Genomic DNA, 24,414 nt, shown 5'->3' on the forward strand with positions numbered 1-24,414 from the left:
TCCCTAGTTCAACCCTACCAGTGCCTTTCCTGACAGACCATTAGTCCAATGCCCTTCTTCAGTGCTTCCACTGATGGGAATTGCCATCTCCCAAAGGTCTTAATCTTTTCCAGTACTTCTCTAGATTTTTTTTTTTTAATTTTTCCTACTGTCAGTCCTAAATAATCCTCCTGGAATTTAAGCCTACTCATCACAGACCACAACACTTATTTTCTTTCTTGTAGCAATGGCCTTCTACATATTTGAGGACTTATGCCACACACAGAAGTTGCTGATTTGAATGCTGTCATTGAGAAAACTGAAATTTTTATTTATATGTTAGGTCAACCTAAATCTAAGTGTTTAATTTCAGGTCAATTTGAAAATTATGCATTTTGCCTGAGGATTAGTACTTCCTGACCTGCTTTGTTTCTTTAAGCACTACCTTATCCCTGGTTGAGCGACTGTGCTGCATAATGGGAGTTTGATATTGGTGCAGGTGAGGGGCTAAGCTCTCATGGTAGATAATGAGGACACAAGGCAACTGGATTACAATTGACAGGATGCAGAGCACAAACAGAACTAAAAAAGAAACTCCCAACTCTTCAGAACTTTTCATTCTGTAATATCTAGGAAACATTCCAGATAGATTTGGTACTAGCAGTACTTTCAAAAGACTGGATTTTCCTAAAGTTCTTTTTGAACAACATCTAAGACACAGACTATGACTGATTTGAGGGAAAATTCCCAAGGATTCAGGGAATCCTAGCATAGGCTGGTGATCCAATGTTCATTTGTTGTATTCCATTGCAGTGCATTATAATTGCAAGTGCAAGGTCCTGCACCTGGGAAGGAACAACCCCATGCACCAGTATAGGTTGGGGGCTGAACTGCTGGAAAATGGCTTTGTTGAGAAGGACCTGGGAGTGCTGGGGGACAGCGAGCTGACCCTGAGCCAGCACTGTGCCCTTGTGGCCAAGAAGGCCAACGGTATCCTGGGCTGCATTAAAAGAAGTGTGGCCAGCAGGTGGAGGGAGGTTATCCTCCCCCTCTACTCTGCCCTAGTGAGACAGCATTTGGAGTACTGTGTCCAGTTTTGGGCCCCCCCAGTTCAAGAAGGACAGGGGGCTGCTGGAGCAAGTCCAGCGGAAAGCTACAAAGATGATCTCTGGGCTGGAGCATCTCCCTTACGAGGAAAGGCTGAAACAAGGTTTGTTCAGCCTGGAGAAGAGAAAACTGCTGGAGATTTCATCAATACCTATAAATATCTAAGGGGTGGGTGTCAGGATGATGGGACTAGACTCTTTTCAATAGTGCCGAAAGATAGGACAAGGAGCAATGGACACAAATTGAAACACAGGAAGTTCCACTTAAATATGAGAAAACTGCTTTACTGTGAGGGTGCCAGAGCAGTGGCACAGGCTGCCCAGGGAGGTTGTGGAGTCTCCTTCCCTGGAGACTTTCAAAACCCACCTGGATGCATTCCTGTGCCCCCTGCTCTAGGTGTGCCTGCTCAAGCAGGGGGGTTGGACAAGATGATCTCCAGAGGTCCCTTCCAACCCCTACCCTTCTGTGATTATCACCTCTGTTAAGCTGGTTCAGAAATTACTACAAGTTCTGTGATACAGGATTTTCCAGCTGCTCTAACATCCAATTAACATTTGGATGATTTGATGCAATTATGACCTATCCTTCCCAATATCAGTCCTGCTCTGTCATTTTCCTTTCCTGAAGCATCCAGATTATCTTAAGTCTTATGCAAACCATCCTACCTCACATCTTACTACATCTTTTCCTAGCAAACTGGCCCTTATTCTAGTACAACATGATTTAATCACATAAACATCGTCATAAAGTAAGCAGACACTGCAGATTTTAGGAAAGAAAAGAAATCTTACATGTTCCTCTTCAAACTGGTCCCCACCAAATGCAGAGACACAGGGCTTGATACCTCCCGTTCCAAGGGCGATCAAAAACAGACCAACCATAGACAGGATCCTTCATACAAGAACAAAAATATCACCATTGCAGAACCTTTCCACTGCTTATGAGTGCATTTTAATGTCACCCAACCTCGATTCCTCTGGTATCATTGTCTTTTGCACATGGGTAGTGATGATGTGCCAGCTAAGTGTGAAAAACAAATTAGTTATCTTCATTTCTGCATTCAGTACCAGTCAGTTAACCAAACTGATTTTGTCAGTTTCTTGCTGTTCTGGGACTTACTAGGGATCAAAGATCTGTGGGATTATTTATTACTCATATGAGAACAAAAGATTGTAGAGACCGACTGAGAAAAAAGGAAAAAATAAAAGCCTTTTCCTGTGGCCTTCCAGCCTGGGTTAGAGCACAAAAACTGTTTGACCTCAGCTCATTCTTGGGTGCTTTCTACTTCCCAGTGCTCCTCAGAATACCATGGTTGGCTTGACAGATTACACCTGTAGGGAACAGGAGTGTCAGGACTGGCCAGGTCTGGGACAGTAAATGAGAGGTGCTCCTGCCTGCATGTGCATATTTTTAGAGCTGTGACCACCTAGGCAAAAGCATCTTGGTGGTTTCAGAGACGCCAGCTGGGGAACTACTCTGACAAGCCTATCAGTTCAGAATTTAGAGGGCAAGAAGAGTAGTACCTTATGGAAGAGACAGACCTTCCTCTGTCACATCAGAAAATGTTTCTTTGGTTTTATGTTCCCACGCATACGGGGGAACGTTGCTGAGCTGGGCAGCCCTGCTGATGAGGAAATGAGGGATGAATGAGCCTGGTGCTGGCAGCTGGGTGGAGAAAACCAAACTCCAGTAGCATGGTATAGCAGAGGAGGGTGATCAGAGGTCCCCACCTCAAAGGGCTTACCATCTCTGTGGTGCTTTCCAACTCCTGGCGCACCCACACTCTAGATCCTTCTGTTCCTACTCATATATCCCAAACCCTTCCCCCAAAAAAGCAACCCATGCACAGTCCCCAAACTGCTGTCCTGATGCAGGTGAAACTAATGACAGTCCTGGGTAAACCAACTACCATCGCAACGTACTACAGCGCTGCAGCTTCAACAGCTACTTACACATGAACCGCCTGGTTGCCTAGGGATGGAATGGCACCGACTGACTTTATCAGATGGCCAACCACATACACAATGGAGAGGTAGATGATCGTCCTGTGAGGAAAGTAAACAGCAGTGACTGAAGGTGCAGGGTGATGTATGATCTGAAAACAGAGTGTGCCTGTGTTTCCTGATGTGGTAAGTCTACTTGGCAGACACACAAGGAACTGGTTCGTTCATACCACTGGTATAGCAGGCAGCTATAACTCTTTCGTGTCAACTCTTTGTAGAAGAAAGAGATAGGCAAATGGGTTCAGATCAGGGAGGGATAGCCCCTGCTTTCTTTGCAGAGGTGCTGAGCAGAATAAACTAAAAATATTTCAGCCTTGTCATGCATAGAAGGCTGCAAATAGGAGAGTACTGTTCAGGTCCAAGTCAGTTTCCAGATTACTAAAAACTGGTATTTTGTGGCATGCACCTAAGTGAATCCCTTGGCTGGAAGATGTCTATAGGGACTGTTGCCCACATTCAACACACCTAACACATCCAAATCAGGAGTGGTGTTTCCTCATTACAAGTCTGTTTCAGATCCCAAGTACCTCTGAAGACCTGTGCTCATCTATCTGCCTCCCATGTCTTGGCGAGGGAGAAGAAGAAATCTGACTAGGAGGATCAGGCTCTTGAGTGTATTCCTTCAGGATTTAGAGGTGTCTATCTATTTACATTCAGACAACACACAGATGGAATGGAAGGACTTATTAGGACAGAGGCACCAGAAGAAGCCCTATGAGCTTTGGGCATGGAAGCAGTCCTTGACGCATCCAAACCCTGGTTGCATCAGCTAATTTAGAGCCACATCAGATCATTCCTAAAAGTCCCTCTAATATGTTATCCTGTCCTCGGTATTGGCCAAGGTCCAGCTACTACAGCAAAAGCCACCTCCCATTAAGTCATAGGGATTACTCCAGGGCAAGACTCCAGCCTAACACACAAAAGTCTGTATTTACCTTCTCACAACATCATGCTGCAATATAGATATCCTGAAATACCAATGAACATTGTTAGGTGACCTTAAATAATGAAGTTAATAAACTCCCACTGTCATTTTTTTCATTCAAAGGGACAAGAGAATGACTAAAAGCAAGCACAAAGAAAAAAAGAGCATCGGTATCTCCTTAAGAACTTTCTGCTGGAAAGACATAAGGCAGCCATTCTCCTGTTGAGACTCTTCTGCCAGATATGCTTAGTCCTAGAGAGAGGGTTCGGCCTACACTTCATCACTCTGACAGCCAAGACTCCTCAGACAATTAACAAATATTGCCAAGCAAAGCACTTTTCTATATCCTTTTTCTATATATATCTATATCCTTTGCTATATCCAGCTGCTCACCACCGTTCTGGGGAAGATGACAGCCCCACAACTTACCAGTGTAAGGGAAGAGTTTACATGGTTGTGTGCTGAGGGAGAAGATTTGAGTGAACCCAGGTTTCTCTGGCATAAAAATGGGTGTGCTTATACATTCATTACACTGTGAAAGTGTAAGTATACTATAGTTAGTGGCATTTCATCAGAAACTGCGAGATCTAGGGGATGACACCACTTCCTCACCATCTTTGGATCCTTCTCAGATGCAGACCTTGGCAAGCTGAGGGTTAATCACCCTATACCTCAGCTTACTCAAGGTGGGTAGAGAAGGACAGTGGAGGAAAAGTGTGACATTTAATTTGTTCCAACTTTGTTGCTTATTGGCCCTTGGGTGAAAGAGGAGCACAGAACAGCATGAGCAAACAGATCAGCTGTTCATCCATTAAGAGAGGAGCTGACCTTCACAAGTGTGTGTCTGCTGCACTGAACTAGCTTAAAAGTGGGAGCACACAGCACTGCCCTCACACAGGCTGTATGGTGTAGATGTATATGCTGTCTGAATTAGAGTCATATCTTCACTTACTTGTATTTCCCCAGCCATGAGTCTGCCATGATAGCTCCAATGACAGGTGTGAAATAACAGAGCGCAGAAAAGGCATGGTACACAGCAGTGGAGAGATTCTCATCCCAGTGGAAGAAGCTTAAGAAATATAGCGTCAGGACAGCTAAAAGGAAACAAGCAAATCACATCAGATAATTACTGTGTATAGCTGCAGGTAAGCAGGAAACTACATCACGGTGGCAAGAAAACCACTGATTTGTCCGGCAGCTATGAGCACTGTTGTGGAAAGATCTATGCTTTCAGACCTGTTCCTCAATCCCTGACACAGGGAAAGCTAAAATGAGATATATGACTATCAGGTGTTCTTTGCTCATAAAAATTTACGTTTAGCTGGAAAATGTATTTTCTAGCTTACTGTAACCTGTAGTTCAGTTTATGCACATTTTCTATTTGCAGATTAGGTGCCTATATGATTCAATTCCCAAATATGCTTATTTCACACAACTTTGAAAGGCGTAACACACTAGAAAACCAGGTTTGAGACAAAGAATCATATTAAAATTTTGACTGGAAGATACATTTGGAGCTCTCTGGTCCCAGCTTCTGCTCAGAGCAGGTGTAGCATCAATGTTAGGGCACAATGTTCATACCTGCATCCCGAAATATTAATTGACTTTGAGAGACAGCTGAGACCACATGCAGGATAGCCCTGGAACACTAGACCAGTGTGTACAGAAACCCAAGGATGGGAAAGTCGCTTCACAGACACAGGCAACGTACCTTTCATGCCATAGTAGGAGAAGCGCTCGCAGAATTCATTCACCACAATGAAGGCAATGCTTAGGGGGTAGTTGGAGCCACAGAGTTTCTGCAGGAGACAAATGAGAACATATCAGCTCTGTGAAAGCCTTCACCCCAGCAACATATCCCCATAGTGCCTGTGGGTGGAGAAGAGTCCAGTCCAAAAACCAGGTGCCCACTTGACTGGCCTATGGGTTGTACTCAAAGGAGGGAGGGGACCCCACACCTATCTTGCTTTGGTTAGTGTTTCCCAGTGAATCAGCCTGGCTGACACGGGCCCAGTAAGGACCACCATGGGGATTTGTGGGCTGTCAGCAACACACCATGCTTGTAGCCCCAGGAACTCCAATGGAAGGGTCCTTCCACCTCTCTGCTGCAATGCAAAAACCCACTGAGGTGCAAAAACGCCTTTGGAAGCCTTTTCTCCTACACTTCACATAAAGCTACTACCCTGGCCCCAAACTGCTTCCTCTCCTAGTACCAGAAGTTGCTTCAGCAGTTGGTAGACCCTAGGGAGCTGCTGTCTGATTCTCCCTGAAGCTCCTTCCTCCCCTGCAACAACTGCCCTCTATGTCTGCACCTCACTTGCACTGAACTGTACCACCGCATTCACTGAAGTGGAGCATCAGCCCTGTGCCCTGCCATCCCTCAGGCACAGCATCCATTTCGTATTCCCAGAACATTGGCATAGCTACGGACAATTCAATTTTTTAAACAAAACAGTGATGGGACTATCAAACCTGTCTGAGCATAGCCAGTCTTTCACCGAATCTGACTTTACTTCAGCTAAAATCAGCACTTTCCAAGTGAAATACAAGGCGTTTAAACAGATGAGTCTTAGCATAACCTTGCATGGGCCTCCGGCCCTCTTGCTACCCTACTGCAGTCTGAGCTAAGCAGCTTCCAGCTGCTTAGCTCCATTGCCTTGCAACAGGGAAAGCAGGTTTTCACAGCACTGCCTGGCCTCTACCAATTAGTGGGAGAGAGGGTCTGGCCATGCACTTGGTGAGGGATGGGGCGGGGGGGAGTGTGATATTAACAGTTGCATTTCTATTTATTGTTTTAAACAGACATGGTATGGGCCAGTGAAGTGAAATGAACTCTTCACATGCATTTCTGTGCCTTGTGTCAGAAATAATGAATTCCTGTATTTCTTCCCAGAGTCCCAAATGCAAATACAAACACCAAAATAGATGTGTTTATTCAGGTTTACTTCACCACCAAGAGACCTGATCTTATTTGGATTCCTAAAGCAATAGCATCAAGTTTAGAAGAGTCTATCTTAATGATGCTGTCTTGCTTAACTTTATACAAGAGCAACAAAAGAGAAGAGACTGGCTTTCTGCAAAAAAAAAAAACACACCCACAGAAAAAAGCAAAACACAAAAACCACTTTCCATTACTTAACCCAGCATCTATAAAGACAAATACTTTTGTCCTTTTTTAGATATATTTTTCTTTTGCTATTTATAGGCTGCCTTTTTATTAAGAAACCCTTGGCCTCTTTGCTTTACTATAGTAAATATGTAATTATCCATTTCATCTATTATTTACTCTGAAACCATCATGCTCAGCATATGGCTTGTAAGACAGAGTGGGCTCCCTTGGAAACCGCACTGGGGCCTCCTGCTTTTAGACTAGCCTAAAAATGGTAGCATATATAAGCTGTAAATGCACACAGACATATGCACACACAGAATACCTTTCTCCAACAAGTTTTTCATAATAAAGAAAAGCCGTAAGAGGCAAATTATGTTTCCTGTGGGTGCTTGGAGGCGTTTTCTTGTAAGTAAAACTGTGTAACAGGGATATTTTTCTTCCTCTCCTTCACAGACCTCGCTATCAGTACTTCTGAGATTTAATAACATTTAATGGAGATACAGAGTGTGGCTGTTCAAACCCAGATGGCCAGGTGTTGGGAACCCTGCTGCCTGAACTCACTCCTCCACACCCAATGCACAAGCCCTGCTGGATTTAGCTGCAGCGGTTTAAGGCATCACATGTCACACTGCAACCTGCAGTGACAGAAAACCTGGCAGTGACTTATTTCAGCCACTCCTGCTCAGGGATGGGCACCTCCTACAGGTGAGTAGCAAGGAAAGGAGAGCAGGAGACCGTGACTTCTCAGCTAAACCTCCCCAGGTGCCTGAGCCAGGATCCTGAGTAAGCGCTCACATACACAGAGCAACAACTTACAAGCAGGGGTACTTCCATCTGGCTTGTATGTCATGAGAAGGCATTGGCACGCACAGAAAACCTCATGTATTCTCTCCACTGTATCACTGACCTGCCTGTGGCCTGCCTGGACATCCAAAAGTGGGCAGCTTTCATCCACGCAGAGAGCCAGATCCAGTTTCCTCGCTTTCGCAAAGCAGGACCTTGCTCAGAAGACAGCCCCAGCAAAAGCAGAGGCTAAGCCTGGATTCATGAGCCTACAGATAGTATGCTGTGCTTAGCTACTACTGTAAGCCTGGGATCTGTGGGATTACGGAGCTCTTAAAGATATTGTGGAAGTTGATAGTCTGTGTCTTTGGAAAAAAGAAAGGTCATTTAAAGTGCTGGCTACAGGAGACGTTTGTTTTCACCTCTCCTTGCTGACTAGCTGCAAAATGGGACTAAGATTAATATTTCACAGGAGCTCTGGATATCCAATAGTTAATGTCTGCACAGTACTTAAAATTGCAAGTTAAATAGTTGGCTTGCTAATGAAATGACTGTGAGCTTTAAGAGCAAGTATTACCATATTGTCCTGCAAGTCAAAGCAGGTGCAATTCAAGCCCTCTTCTCCCTGAAGTCAATACAATATACAGTTTTTAGGGGGTCAAGCGCTCAACTAGAATTAGCCTGAAAACATCAAATCTGCAAAGCAACAAAATATTCACCTGAATCTGGCTTTAAATCAGAGACAAAGATGTAAACCTGAGGCTCTGGAACTACAGTTAGGCTCTGTAACTCACATTAGCGGCCCGTGCTCAATTCCTGTCCTTCCTTCTGCTCTGTAGCATCTGGAAACCCTTTCCTGGTGGGTTTCATCAAATGAAGCAAATGCACAGGTCAGCTCCCTCCTCCCACACATGACACCCCCTCCACTTCACAGAAGTAAGCCCTTTCCCACAAGGAAAGTAGCATTCAGAAAAAAGGCTGCAATCAAAACACTTACGCTTTTCCCCAAATATTTGGACAGTTGATTTTTTCTCTTTAAGCTGCCCTTTCTAACTTAATCGGGTTAGTGGAAGGATTTTTGCCTTGAGTTGTTAATGCTTATTTCAACCCTCTGCAAGAAAGGGTGTTTGTCCCTAGCCAGAGCACAACAGAGGAAAGAACAGAGAGATCTTGCAATGTTTAGAGCAAGCTGAGCAGAAAGCAAAGAAAAGGAAACCAGCTGTAACACTCACCGGGGATTTTTTCTGAACAGGGAAATCTCCTTTGGGGGGATCATCTCCTGCAGAAATAAAAGCGAACAAAGTTTCCTTGGATTCATTTCTCTGAAAAGCGTTCATCTCCCCTCTTGCCTTGTCTCCCACCATGCTATGTGGCTGTGGTGAGTTGACTGGGAAGATTTCCAGCCTCAGGCATGAAGTTTGATTCAGTTTGAGTTAACCCTAATTGAGCACATTTGTGCAGCCAGGGCAGAAAGGGGAGAGGCTACCAAGAAAAAAAGGGGAGAGGCTACCAGGAAAGACAACTCCAGAGTTCAAGAAGGGTCAGGGAGTGCAGCCTAAATCATTCACAGGTTGGAGCTGTCAGCACTTTGTGGCACAGACCTCCCTTTTGTTTGGCATGCCCCCAGTTATTGTACGTGCACCAGCCCAGCCCAGCACTGTATGCTGAACAGATGTGAGCTGAATAAAAATCCCAGGTCCCAGATACTCCTGCAGATTTAGGCAGAGCGTGCATCTCCCTCCTGATTTGGCAATGACAGTTTTATTCTGCAGGGATCTCATTCCACTGAAAAGCCACACACCCATCCCAAATCATAACTACTAAAACACTCATTACACCAAACCCTCTGACACTGGATGTCACAGACACCTGCACTATGTTAAATTATTTCTTTGGTATCCCAGGAGTGAAGCAACCCAGGGTTCATTCCTGCACCAATGCCCTTGAATGACCTTACCATTTTCAGTGGGACAGCCAGCACCCAGGAGCAGCCCCAAACCCCTTCTCTGCTTCCTGTTATCCAAAAGGCCACCTTGGGGCTCCCTATGTGGCAAATGCATCCTACGCTGTGCTGGGAGCCCCTGCAGCTATGTGGCTCAGCTCCCTGCAAGCACCCTGCTGTCCATCCTTCCATACCCTTCCCATAGGAAGAGAGGAACTCTTCATCAGTATTATTCCAGTGCCAGTTTCAATTACAGAGTAAAATTCACAGCCTTTCCATAAACCATCCTCAGTGGCTCTGGCTCTGCAGTATTCTCAGCACAGGTGTTGTTTTCATCCCCTTACATTTGGCTTCTTTAAAAGGCAAATGTCCAAAGCATTTTCCCAAATATTTCTCCCTTCTCTTACCAGTAAAAGTACAGACCACATCCAGAATCTGCAACTGGTACAAGGAGTCTCCATAAACTCATCCCTAGCTCCAGTACAGAGTTGCTGCTAGTGCTTGGGTACCACAGGAACCAAGTTTGCAGTTGACAAACCAGGAAAGAGACCTTTGCTTACACCATAGATCCTTAATTTGGCTTCAGTTATTGCTAACAAGACATGGAGAACATGTAGATAAGGGACATAGATGTGAGAGAATGCATGGAGGAAGCATAATTACTCTCAGTGTTGACCCATGTGCACTCCCTTTGCTTCCAGTGAAGATCCCCAGGGATCCTGTTTCACTCCTGCTAACTGAGCAGCTAAACATGGGCCAAACTGCAGATGAGGCCAGGAAGGTCTACCCTTTTCTTATTCCTTTTTTCTTCTACAGCAGTGGCAAAGCAACAGTTTGATACCTCCTCTATATACTTCCACAGACCAGCTCCTCATCTTCAGCCTTCCCAGTTATTTGCACACCCTCACAACCTTGCTTTTCACCTGGGTCACACTTCGCAGGTGCCACAAACAGCCTCCAGGGAGCTCGGGTTTGTCAAGCCCATTATATGGGCAAGAGTGACTCAAAAGCACCCCCAACTTTGGGGGCCGTGCAAGGAACAGACTTGCGCACATTGGTCCTGTCTCCTGCACTCCAAGTCAGCACATACTCTTGAGTCCTGCAAGTCTGACCCTGTGTTCAAGGCAGCAGAAATACTTTTTGAGCCCTCTGGTGGTATCTCTTACTGCCCTAAGTATCTCTAGACAACTCCCAGTAGAAGCCTGTTGTATTCTGCCTTGCAGAGGTGAGCAGAGCAAACACAGCAGCAAAGTTATTAAAGGAGTAATACAAAAGGAAGACACAAAAGGTTTCACCATCCCTTGTGCAGGGCTCCCACACTGCTGCAGTGTGATGCCTTAGTACTTTCAGCATCCTGCAGCTATTTCCTGAGTGTGTACATGGCCGCGTGCGTCACATAAGCTAAATGATTTTTTTTAATACCAGCATGAAAAACCATATCAATCTGTGGGTTTAACATATTACTTGTCAAATACACTGCAGAAATGTTTAGGCTGTTAGCTGCCAGAAGGTTTTCTGAGACAGAAAGGGAGAAAAGGAATTAAAATATCTAGTAATAAAAGGTAAGTTGTGGCAAACAGCAAGAACAAGTTAAAGAGAATAAATCTGCAAGTACCTCAGATACAAATGAATTCAGAATAAGACTCGATAGAAGGAGACCTGTGCAGCTGGGCTGAAAATCAGGAAGGAATTGTACCACAAATGGAAATAAGGTGGCATTTCTGAAGACAAGGATAAACAAATAGATCAAGCATAGACTGATAGAGGCTGCAAAGCTAAGGCACAAAATGAATTACAGCTAGCAGGGGGACACAAAAGGCAATAAGAAAAGGTGTTAGAAATGCTGTCAATATTGGAGAAAGAGGAAGGAAGATGAAAGTCTGTTATTTAAACTAGAAAACAAGCAAACAAAAGCTTATCCAGAGAAGCCAGAGTAGTTGTGTCCTTTTTGTTTGTCTTCACTAAAAAACCTAAATTGCAACAAGATACCTAACACCATTAAAATGAACCAGTAGGAATATGGGTGAAATGAGACAAAAACAGCTTAAAGAATATTTGGATATGCCAAATTTGCTCAAATCATTAGAGCCTGATGAAGTTCACCTTCAAGTGCTGAAGGTAGTTTTTGAACCACTTCCCTTGTGAAGGACAGAAGCAGGACAGGCATCTCCACTGCCTTTGAAAAGGCAGGTTAGGACAAGCCAGGCACGTTCGTCCATGGCCAGATAGATACTTGATCAGATAATCCCTTCTAAGCACCAAAAGAATGAGGATTACAAAACATCAATTTTGGATTGTAAAAATGCTCTCGGACAAGGCTGGTTTATTCTTTGATGACAGGGTCAGTGGTGTAACAGCTAGAGCAGCTGTGGATGTGACATATCCTAACTCTAGCATCTCTAATGTCTCACAAGGAAAAGAGGGTCCAGATGAAATACCCATATAGTGAGCAACTGGGAAATCTCTCTCAAAGTAGCTATCAATGTTTTTTCCATCAGATTAGGAGGGCATGGAACACACACGTCCTCAGCTTTTCCATGAGCAAAGAGAACGTCAGCACAGCCAACGTGCTGCTCATGTTTGTGCCCAAAACCTACCCATTGGCAGGAAAAACAGCCACAGAGACCAACCATTCTCCATTTTTATTGAGGATAAGATGAGAAAAATAACTGACTTTATTTTCAGTAAAGAAGATTCGGGGCTTCTTTTGGCCAAATTCCCTTTCTGCAAGAACAGGTAAAAACTGAATCAGATGTGGCATGGCTGAGATTGCAAGGTTCAGGCAATCCCTAGTGTCTGTTATATAAGAACGTATATCTGGCTAAATATCGGGTCCTGTCCCAGAACAGACAGACAGATGAGGTGCTCTCCTGAATTTCTACGAAAATCATATGCTAAACAACTTCAACTGGTAAGCAGGAAAGCAAGGATTGCTTTCTGTAAAATTTCTTCGTTTCTGAGTTATCCTTTATGCAAGTGGGGAACCTGCAGGATGATTCATGCTTAAATGTAATATTCAGCTAGCAGATGCCTTGCATAGCCAGAAGTTCCCATGAATACATTTTTCTGTCTTTCAGTTCTTCATTTAATTTTTTCTAGTTCCCAAATCCACAGGAAAATAATCTGCATTTTCCCTTTGCATTTACAGTCCTCAGATTCTCACTGCTTCCTGCTGCAGTACCGTGCACATTAATCTGTTTATACTCGACTGATCTCTTCATTTTTATCTGCATCCATCTTGTGGTACAATCCCTTCTTGATTTTCAGCTCAGCCACACTGGGCTCTTAATAATGAGTCTTAGTTTGAATTCATATACACTGGCCAAACTTCTATAGCCAAAGGGCCATATTTGTGTTTCTCTCCTCTTTCTCTCTCTCCAAGATAAGGTTATAAGAAGCTAGATGAAGGTGTGTCAGCAACACTTTGGGCTTAATGACCTGGCCCTGGATGGACAAGATAACCCCTCCAGGTCTCCTCTGGCTTATTTTCTCCAATTCTTTGATTACAGGAAAGAGCATGGCTTAACTGACTTAGATGGATCAAGACTTGTTTCCATTGCCTGCAGACTTCTCTCAAACTTCAAAGTAATTTAAGAAAATGATTTATCAAATCACTTGAACAACCAGGAAAATATGCCAGAAGTCCTCAGACCCGCATCTCTGCTCTATTCGCCAGTCCTTATAGACTCAAAACGGTAAAGGTATTTAGATTAATACCACTAACAATCTCAAGTACCTAATTTGTATTTAAGAGCCTGTCATCTGGTCACTGGTCAACCTGAAACAATCAGAGAAACTTCTTGTCCCTCCTGGTGCCTTTTTGCCTTCGGTTTCTTCTATGATTAGCAAGAAATAGTCTTTAAAAAATTCTCTCACCAGCTTGGACGTCCTTTGCAGCCTGCAGCATGTCATCCCCCTCTGCCATGCCTTCTGCTTCCTGTGCATTGGACGACTCCAGCTCTGTTGCACCTGAAGATGGACCTCGTTGAGCAATCCTGGCTCGCTCTCACCCTGTTGTTAATGTTTCACCTCACAACAGCAGTCCTTCGGTCACCAATAAAACAGTTAAACTTTCATTTTATTTTTGATCTTGAAGTCAAACTGAAGTAATTTCTGCTCAGCTCCCAAATGTCATAGGGAATCTGCCTTTCTCCTTGAATACAGCCTCTAAGGCTGCATGGCATCTTTCACGGATGTTCACGATCAATCACTTTGCACTGCAGCTACACTATCTTTCAATAAAATTGCTACTTCTGGATGAGAACAGGGACTGGACCTGTGACTAAACAGGATCTACAGCTGGCCATAAATCCAAACTTGACGCTGTACACCAGCTACAGAGCTGGTCTTAACTATACACGTTTTAGTAGTTAAGGTTGTCAGGACACAGAGTTTCATCACCTTTTGACAGACTGGCTTCAGTTCCTGGTTCTGCAGGTGTCACACAGGAATGCAGAGATAACATTGACACGCTGTCCTCCCAGACCCTTTTTCATTTTAAAGCCATGAGCTGCCTAAAGGAGGATCAACATTTTTGCTACTGCACTTTTGCTGTTTGTTTCTTCCTGCTTTCCCCCCATACCCTCCCCTAAACTGCTGTGACTTCCTTTCAGAGAGGCTCTAAGGCATCTCCTCTGCAGGTGAAATGCCCAGGTATTTTCTGCAGACACAGAAGTGGCTCACAGTGAAATTCTATATGTTCAGCAGTAGAGCAAAACAGGGTTTCCATTACTACATATCATGGCCCTGAAGCCACCTGCATCCTTCCCCACTTCACTGCACTGAAATCCCAGTCCCATGTGCTTCATGGCCCCATAACTCTCATCATCTCCTCAATACACAAAATATAGTCAAGTCTACAAACAGATAGATACATAGTTCCTAATGAAGTCTATTAGCTGAACAAGGGTTGACCCAAGGGAAATGGGCAGGAGTAGAAAGGTGCACTAGGGAAACACTAAGAGATATCCTAACTTTACAGTGAAGAGAAACATGCAGCAACAGCTACTGTAAAATGGCTCTGTAATAGCAAGCAGCCCGAGCCGATCACAGATCAAATTTCAAAATGAAATGAGGAATAAATTCCTACATGTGTTGAGTCATTTGATAGACCAACAAGGAATGCACAGGCTGAAGTAAAAGGAAGAACAGCACAAACAACTCATAAAAAGACGATGGTAAATTTTGAGTAGCTTGTGAAAGGAGGATTGAAGCAAAACTATAATTATGGCTAAAAAAGAGCAGGCTATTCACACAAGATATATTAGAGTAAAAATAGCTGGTAAGAAAGATTTAAATCCAGAATGTAGGATGTATGATCAGGATCCAGGGAGCATTAGCCATATTATAATAAGATATACCACAGATAAGTACAAAGCACAGCATGGCAAAGCTAGCAGTATGAGACTCTGGGCAAGCACTGTGAAAAAACAATAAGAAAAGAAGTATGAGCTCTACAGGTCAGACAATGCAATACAGAAGAAAAGCTGGAGGAAGAATAGTTGTTGGGAAGAATAAAAAGCTTTACTTGGTAATGCTTGTGAATTCTGTTAGAAGATTAGGGGAGGAAAAAAACACACCAGGAAACAGCTTTTCTTTCCAAAGAACTGTTTAAGAGACTGTCATAGCACGGAAAAATTAAGATTTTTCCTTCATTGGAGGGAATGTCCAAGCAAAACACAGGGAAAGATAGAGCTGATCAGCCGAGGCAGGAAATGAAGAAAACGCAGCACAAACAAAATATAACCACAAATGTAAATTAGGTTCTAGGCTCTCAGGATGGAAGTGTCATAAAATCACTGCAAAAAATTGGAAGTCAGCTCCAGAATAAGACTTGTGGCGTTTTGGAACAGACCACTGATTAACAGTAAGCGAATACCACAGAAGCTATATATTGCATAGGAAAAGAAGCTATATATTGCATAGGAAATCAAGAATAATCTAACTATTCAGTCTGTCAGTAAGGAGACAGGGTAAGTGACTTCTCAAATTCCTTTCCAGCTATTTTCCCTTCCAGTTCTAAGTTGTACTTGATGTTATGGGATAAGGTACTGTGCCCTGACTCAGACCTGACTGGTTTTAGTAAGTTCAAGACCTAGAGAAGTGGATATCCAGGTGCCCCAGGCAATCTGGACCCATGGGAACACGTCCAGCCCCTGGGATGTGTCTATGTTTTGCCCTTTGCTTCCCCTTTATAGTGATTTAAAGCATTTTAGGAATGCTGTCTGCTTCTTAGAGATAGTCCTTAGTTAAAACAATAGCCTGTTCCACTGTTCACACAGGTATGTGCAGTCAGCAACAGAGAGTGCTCTGGAAAAAAAAAAAATCAAGAAAAGGAGATCCAAGAGAAGTGTGCAAGGGAATGCAAGCTCAGTTTCTAATAAACTAATCACCACTGTTTGACTTGCAAGGGTGCAGGTGATCAATTCTGAACATCGTTTTTACGCCCCTAACAAACAGTGGGTGCTAGTCCCTCAGACACCCAACGCCACAGCTGTCTGGCTCAGGCATAACTCAGGCTCTCTGCCCAAAACCTCTGAATAACAGAGAGCCTGGAAACAGGAAAATCTGAAGGTTTACCCAGTCCACTTGCCTGGGGCTGAGGCTGAGTTGTCCCCTTCATGGAGTGAGAAGGGAGGAGGTCCCCGCAGCTGGAAGAAAGATGGATGTGTTATGGCAGGATTTTGGAAAAGCACTTGAGGACCGTTTAGTCTACCAAGAACATTTTCTCCCTGGTGGTATCAGAAGCAGGATCTTACATAGTAGCTTTGAGCAGAAGGTCTTGGCGCATTTCACCAAGCAGATTTCAGTATCTCCTTTTCAGAGATGAGAAAAAGAAGGAAAAACCATCCTAATGAAGGCAGACTCCGCTGAAACCTCTTGCATGCCAGCCCAGCAGTCTATCCATTAAGCTTCCCTGCCTGCATTATTATTGCAGCAAAGAAAAAACAGCTACTGATTTATTCTACCACAGGCTCTGAAGGATAGTTCAGCTACTGAAGACATCACAGCTTGCAGCAGCCTTGGATCTGGAGAAACGCTGAAAGACCGTTGCATCCAGTCTCTCAGTCATCCCTTGGGTGCACTGCCTTCCTCTCTGTGCTGAATTCCAGCCTCTGGGACAGATACTGCCTTGGGAATTCCTTTTTTGCACTGACCCTTCAGCTGGCCAGCATCCCCTTTCTGCTGGTGAGTCCGGCACCCTCTCCCACTCAGCTCTGGAGTAAAAAGCTGCTTTTACCCACTGCTAGCCTATCCTTTGGTGAGAGGCAGCTGGTAATGAGAAAGCAGGAATCCTGTAACTACTCTTCGTAGCCAGCTCACAGGGATGCCCAGCACTGGCAGGGGGGTTCTATCGGGTAGTGAAGGACGTGGCACAGCTACAGGATGTGGCAGCAGGACCCAGATGTTCAGTTCCGACTACGCCACTGGTCAGGCACCTTGAGCGCATGTTTCAAGTTTCCTAGCCTTAACTCTACCGGCCGTAAGAGTCAAGCAGCACTAATTGCCTGTACATCTGGGGCAAGCATCTTCATTCATTAATCTACTACAGGACTAGGAGAATCTCAGGGAAGGCATTAATTACAGTTCTTCTGATTTTTTTCCATGCACCCACAGTAAACAGCCTCATTGTTTTATTCTTTGCAAGCTTCCCTATGTCAGGAGACATAATGCACTGCACAGATTCAAATCTTTGCCATCACAGAGAGGGTATTCTCACCATATCCCAGCACACAGCTGATTTTTTGACTACAGCTTACATTGGATTACAATTGTGTAATCAGTGTTTCATCAGGGCAAGCTGCCAGGGACAGAGAACATGCAAATCCCAAAAATACCTCTGTTCTGATAAAAAAAATGCAGATCTAATCCAGAGAGATCTCAGCTCTCTGACAGTGACCTCTCCCAGATAGAAGCACAGACAGATATGAGACAACCTTCTGCGTTCTAGGGACTGTCATTTCCACCGAGATGTTAATCAGACCCTCCCCAGCCAGCTCCATCCATTGCCACACCAAGGGCCAGGCAGATCAGGGGATCATCCAAGATTCATTAACTCTGGTTCCCTGCATTTTCATAACGAGCTTGCAGTGCCATCCATTCTTTTTAGCCTCCCCCTGCAGCAACCACAGGGATCAATCTGTTAACACAGTGAGTGCGAGTAGCTCTCACCAGCTCCAGCAGGAAGCGCAGTCATGTGGGTTTTCCCTGCATCAGTTCCTTCAGGGACAGGCACAAAATTAGAGACCATTTTTACTTTTTTTAAAAGGTTGCTCTAAACATACAGCCTTTGAGTCTCCAGGGATCGTGACACATTGTGGCACAATTAATTTTGTCCTGACCATCCTGTGCCCAGGGCAGTCTGCTCTCCCCTGGCACTGGTGGAAAATCCCCTCTGAGTTTGGCAGGGAGAAAGGTTATACTTGCATAGGATGAAGAATTTATCTGTGACTTTTCCTCCTTATGCTAACTCCCCCAAAGAGGTCCACTTTTCCTAGGAGCTGAGTAGCCTCTGATCCACCTGACATCAGTGGGACAAGGGGGGCTCAGCCTTTCCCACAAGCCACCCCACAGCACATGTTAACTTCCCTCTGCTCAACATGTCTTTCTCCCAGAACTGTCTCAGCAGTTTAACTGGAGCACATTTTCTGGCTATGATCGAATAGTGAATTACACATTTGCTCTAACCTGTCTCCTTTCTCCTGCGATCTTGCCTGGGGCTGTGCCCATCACACAACAGCCAAATCCTGCATCACATACCTGCAAACGTTCTGCTTCACTTGTGCAAACAGCAACCCTGAACACAGAAATGTTTTTCCCATGGGCACATCAAAACCACCTCTGGTGTTTTCCAGGTTGTGGCCACCCAGGAGCTATAGAGCAGTGCTGAGCACGCAGGGCAGCAGCACGGCACATGCCCAAGCAGCAGGCAATGGCATAGGTTGCTCTTACTGCACCTGCAGGCCACCAGAGCCTTGCTGGCTTCACTAGGAACAGAGCCAGCCCTATGCATTTTGAGTGATTGCAGACACAGGCTCAGAGCATGAATCCTACACAACAGCAGGAGGTTTAATGAAGTCAAATTAAGCCACATTCACTCTTCAGGCCACTACATTCTCCTCCAGGCCCTTCAGCTTTCCTAATCTAGTTCTAAGCAGTTCCTTGTACACTATAAGGATACAAACCCTCCACAGATTTCCAGGACCTTCCTGTGGTGAGGTATCAGCTCCTCATCTGGTCCTTTATATTTATTCTTCACTAGCAGCCAATCCCGTCTGTACCTGAGCAAAGCAAAATGCCCAGACCTAGCAGAGGTTTCACTAGCCCCAGTACTTGCTCTCTTAAGCCAATTTCTCTGGAGAGGATGTCTGCCTGGCAAACAGGGTAAAGCTCAGCAGCTGCAAGATGGAAATGGTACATGTGGGTTGTGAAGTAGTATAGGTATGTACCAGCTACAACAAGAGTCACTAGATGATGAAGATGTGCCCATTCACGTCAGTTAATATATCCACCACAGTCTCATCTGTGATGCCTGACAAAGGCAGATGGCATTTCCACGCCAGCTGATGAGCAACAGTGCTGGTGATATGCTGGTGTTGGCTTTCCACCACTCCTTCCACCTTCTGTGCCCACAGCTGGCATGTCTTTGCTGTTTGGCATTTACCCTTTAGAAGTCTCCAAGTGCTCCTGAGTAGCCCTTAGTAAACAGAGGAGAGCACACTGGTACTTCGTGACAGAGAAATCCATTAGTGTCAACATTTATTAGCTTTAATAAACCCGTGCCAAAAAAAAAAAAAAAAAAAGCAGTCACCTTTTCCATGACCTCCAGCTATGCCTAGGCTACATGAGATGAACTAGCCACACCAGTCCTTTAAGATGCAGAGGGCTACTCAAGAGCTATATATTCAATTGACTTCAAAGAACCTCTGAGTACTCAGGAACTTGCAAGAGATTAGTTTATAGAAATAATCACTCTCAGAAGCAAAGTGTACATGGCACATTTTATCCCTCTCTCATTCACTTTTACCTCTAACAATAAATCACTAAAGAGACTCAACATGGAATGCCTTTGCATTGTACTCATCTAGAAATATTTCTTTGCAGTATAAACTCAGATTAATATTCATTCCCTCTGAGATAAAGACAGCTAGAAATAATTTGAGGCAATAAAACCAGTTTTCAACATTCCTGACACTTGCCATTGTTAACAAACAGACGATCTTTTAACAGTAAAGTCAGAGGAATAATTCCTCTCTTATACCAGATCTGATTGACTAGACATGACAGATGGTGTTTTTATTACTTTCCATCTTTATGCCATTCTAAAAGAGGCCTCATCTAATGCAGCCCAGGCTGTGTTTTGAGCCTTAACCTCTCAGATAAGCAAACCCTGTTTCATCAGGTTAATGGATCCCTACTTGATTCAGGAAGGCAATTTTCCTTAAAGTTATTCTAATCAAGTACTCAGAGCCCCAAATTGTCCTGGCTGATTGACTGCCAGTGATGGGTAAATCTTTCTGCTAAGGAGTATATTTATTTTCAAAGAGGGAAAGCAAGTTATTATTATTATTACAGAACCAATTCTGTCCCGTATTCAGTGACTTCTCAAATACTGGTTTTTACTGCAGTCACAGAATTAAAATTAAAAGTAAAGTTAATACAGCCTTCCTCTCAATATGTTTTTTAAATAACAGATAGGAAAGGAAAAGCAGAGAGAGATGAACTGCTGTCAATTGATACCCCCTCAATTAACTGCCCCTGTGGTAATAGCATCTGACCCTAATCAGCAGAGACCTCTTCAAACACAGGCTCACTCCAACCTGTCTTCCTGCGTCAGCCTCCAAATTGAGGGCTGTCAGCCCAAGTAGCTTTGCCACCAGGCTGGGAAGAAGTGACCAAGGACTATCCAACTACAAAAAGACAAGCTCTGAAAGAAAACGAGTGCCTTGAGGATGCTCCCTGCAAGTCCCATCTCCAGCATGACCTCTGGCTCCACGAGCACAGTTTAGTGCTACAGCTGCTTATGAGCACAGTGACAGCCCATACAGAGACAGGGATCATAATGCCCTGCTGCCTTGGCTCTTGGTTGACTCAAGTCACTCCAGGCAGAAGCCCTGCTAGCTGTGGGGCCCTCCAGACTGCTTGAAGAAGCAGATAGGAGGTCCGACCCCTTCTACTCTCTCCCACCTACTGCAAGACTGGTCCAGCAATTGAGCTGATATAAGGACAAGGAGAAAAAGCAACCATCCCAAGGCTGTGCAGAAAACCAGCTACAGAAACAAGAACTGGGCCCACAACTTCTGAATGATCATTCAGTCAGTGCTTTTACTTCTCAGTGAACATGTTACCTTTCCACACGGCCTCACGAGCAGGATTGGTAGCCCTGAAGCCCTGTCAGGCATTCAATACTGGATTTCCACCTCCAGAAAATCTGGCCCCCAGGAGCCTCAGCTGGAGTTTGCGTGGCAAGCAAAGTCAGATACTTGACAAAAAAAAAAAATTTCTTTGCCATTTTCTGAGCAGCTGAGCTGTTGTCCTAACAGCTCTGCTGAAGATTTTAATGCTTCAAACAAAATTATCATTATCAATTATTTTTATCTACCAGACACCAGATTTTCAGGGCTTAGTCAGGCAGCATATTACATTGTAATACCAAGGCAGGCATCTTTAGAACAGTTATTCTGCAGGAATGATAAAGGTTCTGGAGAATACATTAACTCTTTCATTCCTCAGAAGGACTACAAGGCAAGGACAGGTTGTCAAGCTGCAGTACAAGAGGAACCTAGAAACCTATATTCTCTCCTTCTTTATTACACAAACCAGTCCTTCAAACATCGTCCAGTTGTGCTCATAAGCTAAAAACCCCAGCAAAGACCTCAGGATTCCCCTTCTAATGAGAACTCACAGTATTTGTATTCAAGGGCAGCACAGCAAATACAACCTGAAGGGCAGCAGGATGATAAGAAGCAGCTAGAGAGCAAGCAGCTCTTATGCATGTTGCAATCACACTACAACAGCACTGTTGTGCTATACACAAACCTGAAAAACAACTACTAACCCCTATGCCATAAGGCTGACACTTCATCCCAGGGAGCATTCAGTAAATCCAACCCCCACAGTAACACTGCCCAAGTACGCTAGTGGGACATGCTGCTTTTTAAACTGTCCCATCACCACCAAAGTACAGTTCAGCTCATTCTGCAGATGTATCTCATTAAACTCATTACCCCATCATTACTTGGTGAAGACTCAAACGTCATTAACTCACACTCTTCCTCATCTCAAATTGAGTTCTTCCCATGCTTGATTCTGTAGACATTTTACCATCTATTTTTGAACTGTCCTTAAGATAGAGGGGTATGAAAGGTTTTATCCATATTTTGAAGCAGCAGCTGCAACTTTCTGCTTAGCTTAGACTGAGGCTGGGATTTGGGCGCACAGGAGGAACCCATGCACAGGGGATGGCATTTCAAAGCAAGGTAGGGGACAGTCTCACAAGATTTCCACCATTATGAAATCTCACAAAATCAGTCATTCTTACCATGTTGGAGGAATCATTTTGAGGCAAAAGCTTCTGTAAAATCTTTTTGTTTTTTTTAAACTTCTGGACTCCTCCAGATTGGAGAGGGGACATGGTCCATTCAAGGCTTGGATGCCAGGTGAAAAGAGTGTGTTTGAGTCCCAAACCAAAATCAGAAAGTATGGCTGGGCTCAGACTCCAGGATTAAAAGGCTTTCTCAAATGTCTCTGTTTCAAGCCCTCTCATGTAGCCTGTCACATTTAAAACACACAGCATGCTTCAGGAGAGCCAGCCTTTTAAAATAGTGCTCTCCTCAAATATTGTTACGGGGTTGATTGCAGACACCTTTAGGCTCAGAGCAAGCACCACTGGAAATTGTTCAGACAGGGGATCAATAGAGGGGCATAACTTAAAAAGCATGTTACCTGTGGAGACAGCCACAAGGGACAGCCCTGAAACTGTCTCCACAGCTAAACAATCCCAGAAGTAGGCATCTGTCCCTGTTAATCACTGCTGGGAAACAAGGCATCAGAGCAGCAGGAAGAAACTACAAGCTGGATTCTACTAGGTTTCATCTGCTGCACCAGTTTTTTTAATGAGCAGTGTACTGTGGAGGGAGCTTGTCCCTGGGCCTGATGCAAACCCCCACAAATTGGGTGAATGGACCATAAACAAAATTCACGCCCATCCAGTTTCCAGTATCTTGGAATAGCTGACTCCAGCTACCTTGGAGAGAACTACAAAGAGGCTCCACAGCTATCAGATAAGCTGTCCCAGTGGGTTTCTCATTGCCTTTATTGAGTGTTGGGTCAGACCCCATGCACAGAAGTGTCTGTGATCAATGAACCCACGATTTGCTAGTTCTGCCCAAGGGCTTATTCACAGTTAATCCAAACCAACTTGATTCATGAAACTGGCTGAAAATCTCATCAGAACAGGCTTTGCAGAGATTTCTGGCACTTTTGCTTCCAGCACTGGTTGAAAATAGAGCAAAAAGAGACTCCAGCCTTCCCTGAGTTATTTTGTCAGATCTGGAGACGGGTGATTAATTCACAAAAAGTATTAGTAACTTTCTCATTTTCTGCCTTTTGAATTTTTCCCCTATTAACAGAGGAGTTTTTGTTAGGTTTATTTGTTTTTCAGAACTATATGGCAAGTAGTTTCTGCAAGCAATTTCAGGTACTTTGACAGCATTAGTGATCTGCAAGATAAGCATGCACAAGGGGACACACAGGTTACATTGTACACTTCAGAGTTTTTCACCTGCATGAATACACATCTTAGAAACAGGTTCAGTGTGCAGAATTGTGCAACTCTCATTCTGAAGCTCTTTCATGGATATTTTGTATGATTGCCTCAAAACAGCCCGTTCCCATGAACATTCCTCACATGAGGTCTGTCTGCTCGAGCACGCCCAGCCAGGGAACACGGAAAGAACAGGAACACAATCAAAGCATGCTACTTACGGAAATATCTGCAGCAAGTCTCAAAGAAACGCGTCGGTGGAGTTTCCCCAGGTGGTGGGATTTCCATGGAGGAAGCAGTGAAGTGGTCCAAGACAAAAAAAGAGTGCTATGAACCATTTAAACTTCAGGATGTGTCTGAGATGAATTTAGGGAATGAAATAAGGCTATTTCTTCTCTTACCCACAGCAGCACTTGCATACCATGCTGACATACAGAGAACAAATGGCGAAACAAGCTCTTGGCCTCACTGTAACGTTGTTCTGTTTGTTGTCCCTGAAGGCTTTCAGTTAATCTTCATCTGTGGGTTTGGCAAGAGAAATGTACTGGTGAACCTCCCCTCTCTGATTTCTGTATGAAAACGGAAAGCTTCTTGAGGATTCATTAACTCTTTAATTCATCATTCATGTACTTCAGGGGAGTCTTTCATATTTTCTGTACCACTCAGTGCCTTTGTAAGTGTAGAGTTATTGGTGGGGTCTCTTTCCAACTTGTATGTGCTCCAGAGAAGGGCTCCTGTAGAAACAGCTGGTCCTACAGGGAGGATAGACAGCTAAAACAGGGATTGTGTTGGTGCTAG

The 24,414-nt window shown here is 44.2% G+C and overlaps 1 protein-coding gene across 4 annotated transcripts in view; it reads right to left on the minus strand.

Annotated features, from left to right (window-relative positions):
• Positions 1 to 24,134, minus strand: part of SLC15A2 (solute carrier family 15 member 2) — a 56,152-nt gene extending 32,018 nt beyond the window's left edge. For 2 of the 4 annotated variants that reach the window (XM_075093043.1, XM_075093046.1), the window contains exons 1-8: positions 24,018 to 24,134; positions 23,838 to 23,943; positions 13,728 to 13,820; positions 9,142 to 9,188; positions 5,726 to 5,813; positions 4,967 to 5,108; positions 3,039 to 3,131; positions 1,878 to 1,977 (exon numbers count right to left, since the gene is read on the minus strand). In XM_075093043.1, the coding sequence (XP_074949144.1) occupies positions 1,878 to 1,977; positions 3,039 to 3,131; positions 4,967 to 5,108; positions 5,726 to 5,813; positions 9,142 to 9,188; positions 13,728 to 13,820; positions 23,838 to 23,943; positions 24,018 to 24,035 (687 nt within the window). In that variant the 5' untranslated portion in view covers positions 24,036 to 24,134. Of the gene's footprint in view, positions 1 to 1,877; positions 1,978 to 3,038; positions 3,132 to 4,966; positions 5,109 to 5,725; positions 5,814 to 9,141; positions 9,373 to 13,727; positions 13,821 to 23,837; positions 23,944 to 24,017 lie in introns of those variants that run through there. The other 2 variants (XM_075093044.1, XM_075093045.1) reach the window with 2 other exon arrangements.
• Positions 24,135 to 24,414: the final 280 nt, after the last annotated feature.

This window comes from Phalacrocorax aristotelis, chromosome 5, assembly GCF_949628215.1.
Source record: "Phalacrocorax aristotelis chromosome 5, bGulAri2.1, whole genome shotgun sequence".
NCBI lineage: Eukaryota > Metazoa > Chordata > Aves > Suliformes > Phalacrocoracidae > Phalacrocorax > Phalacrocorax aristotelis.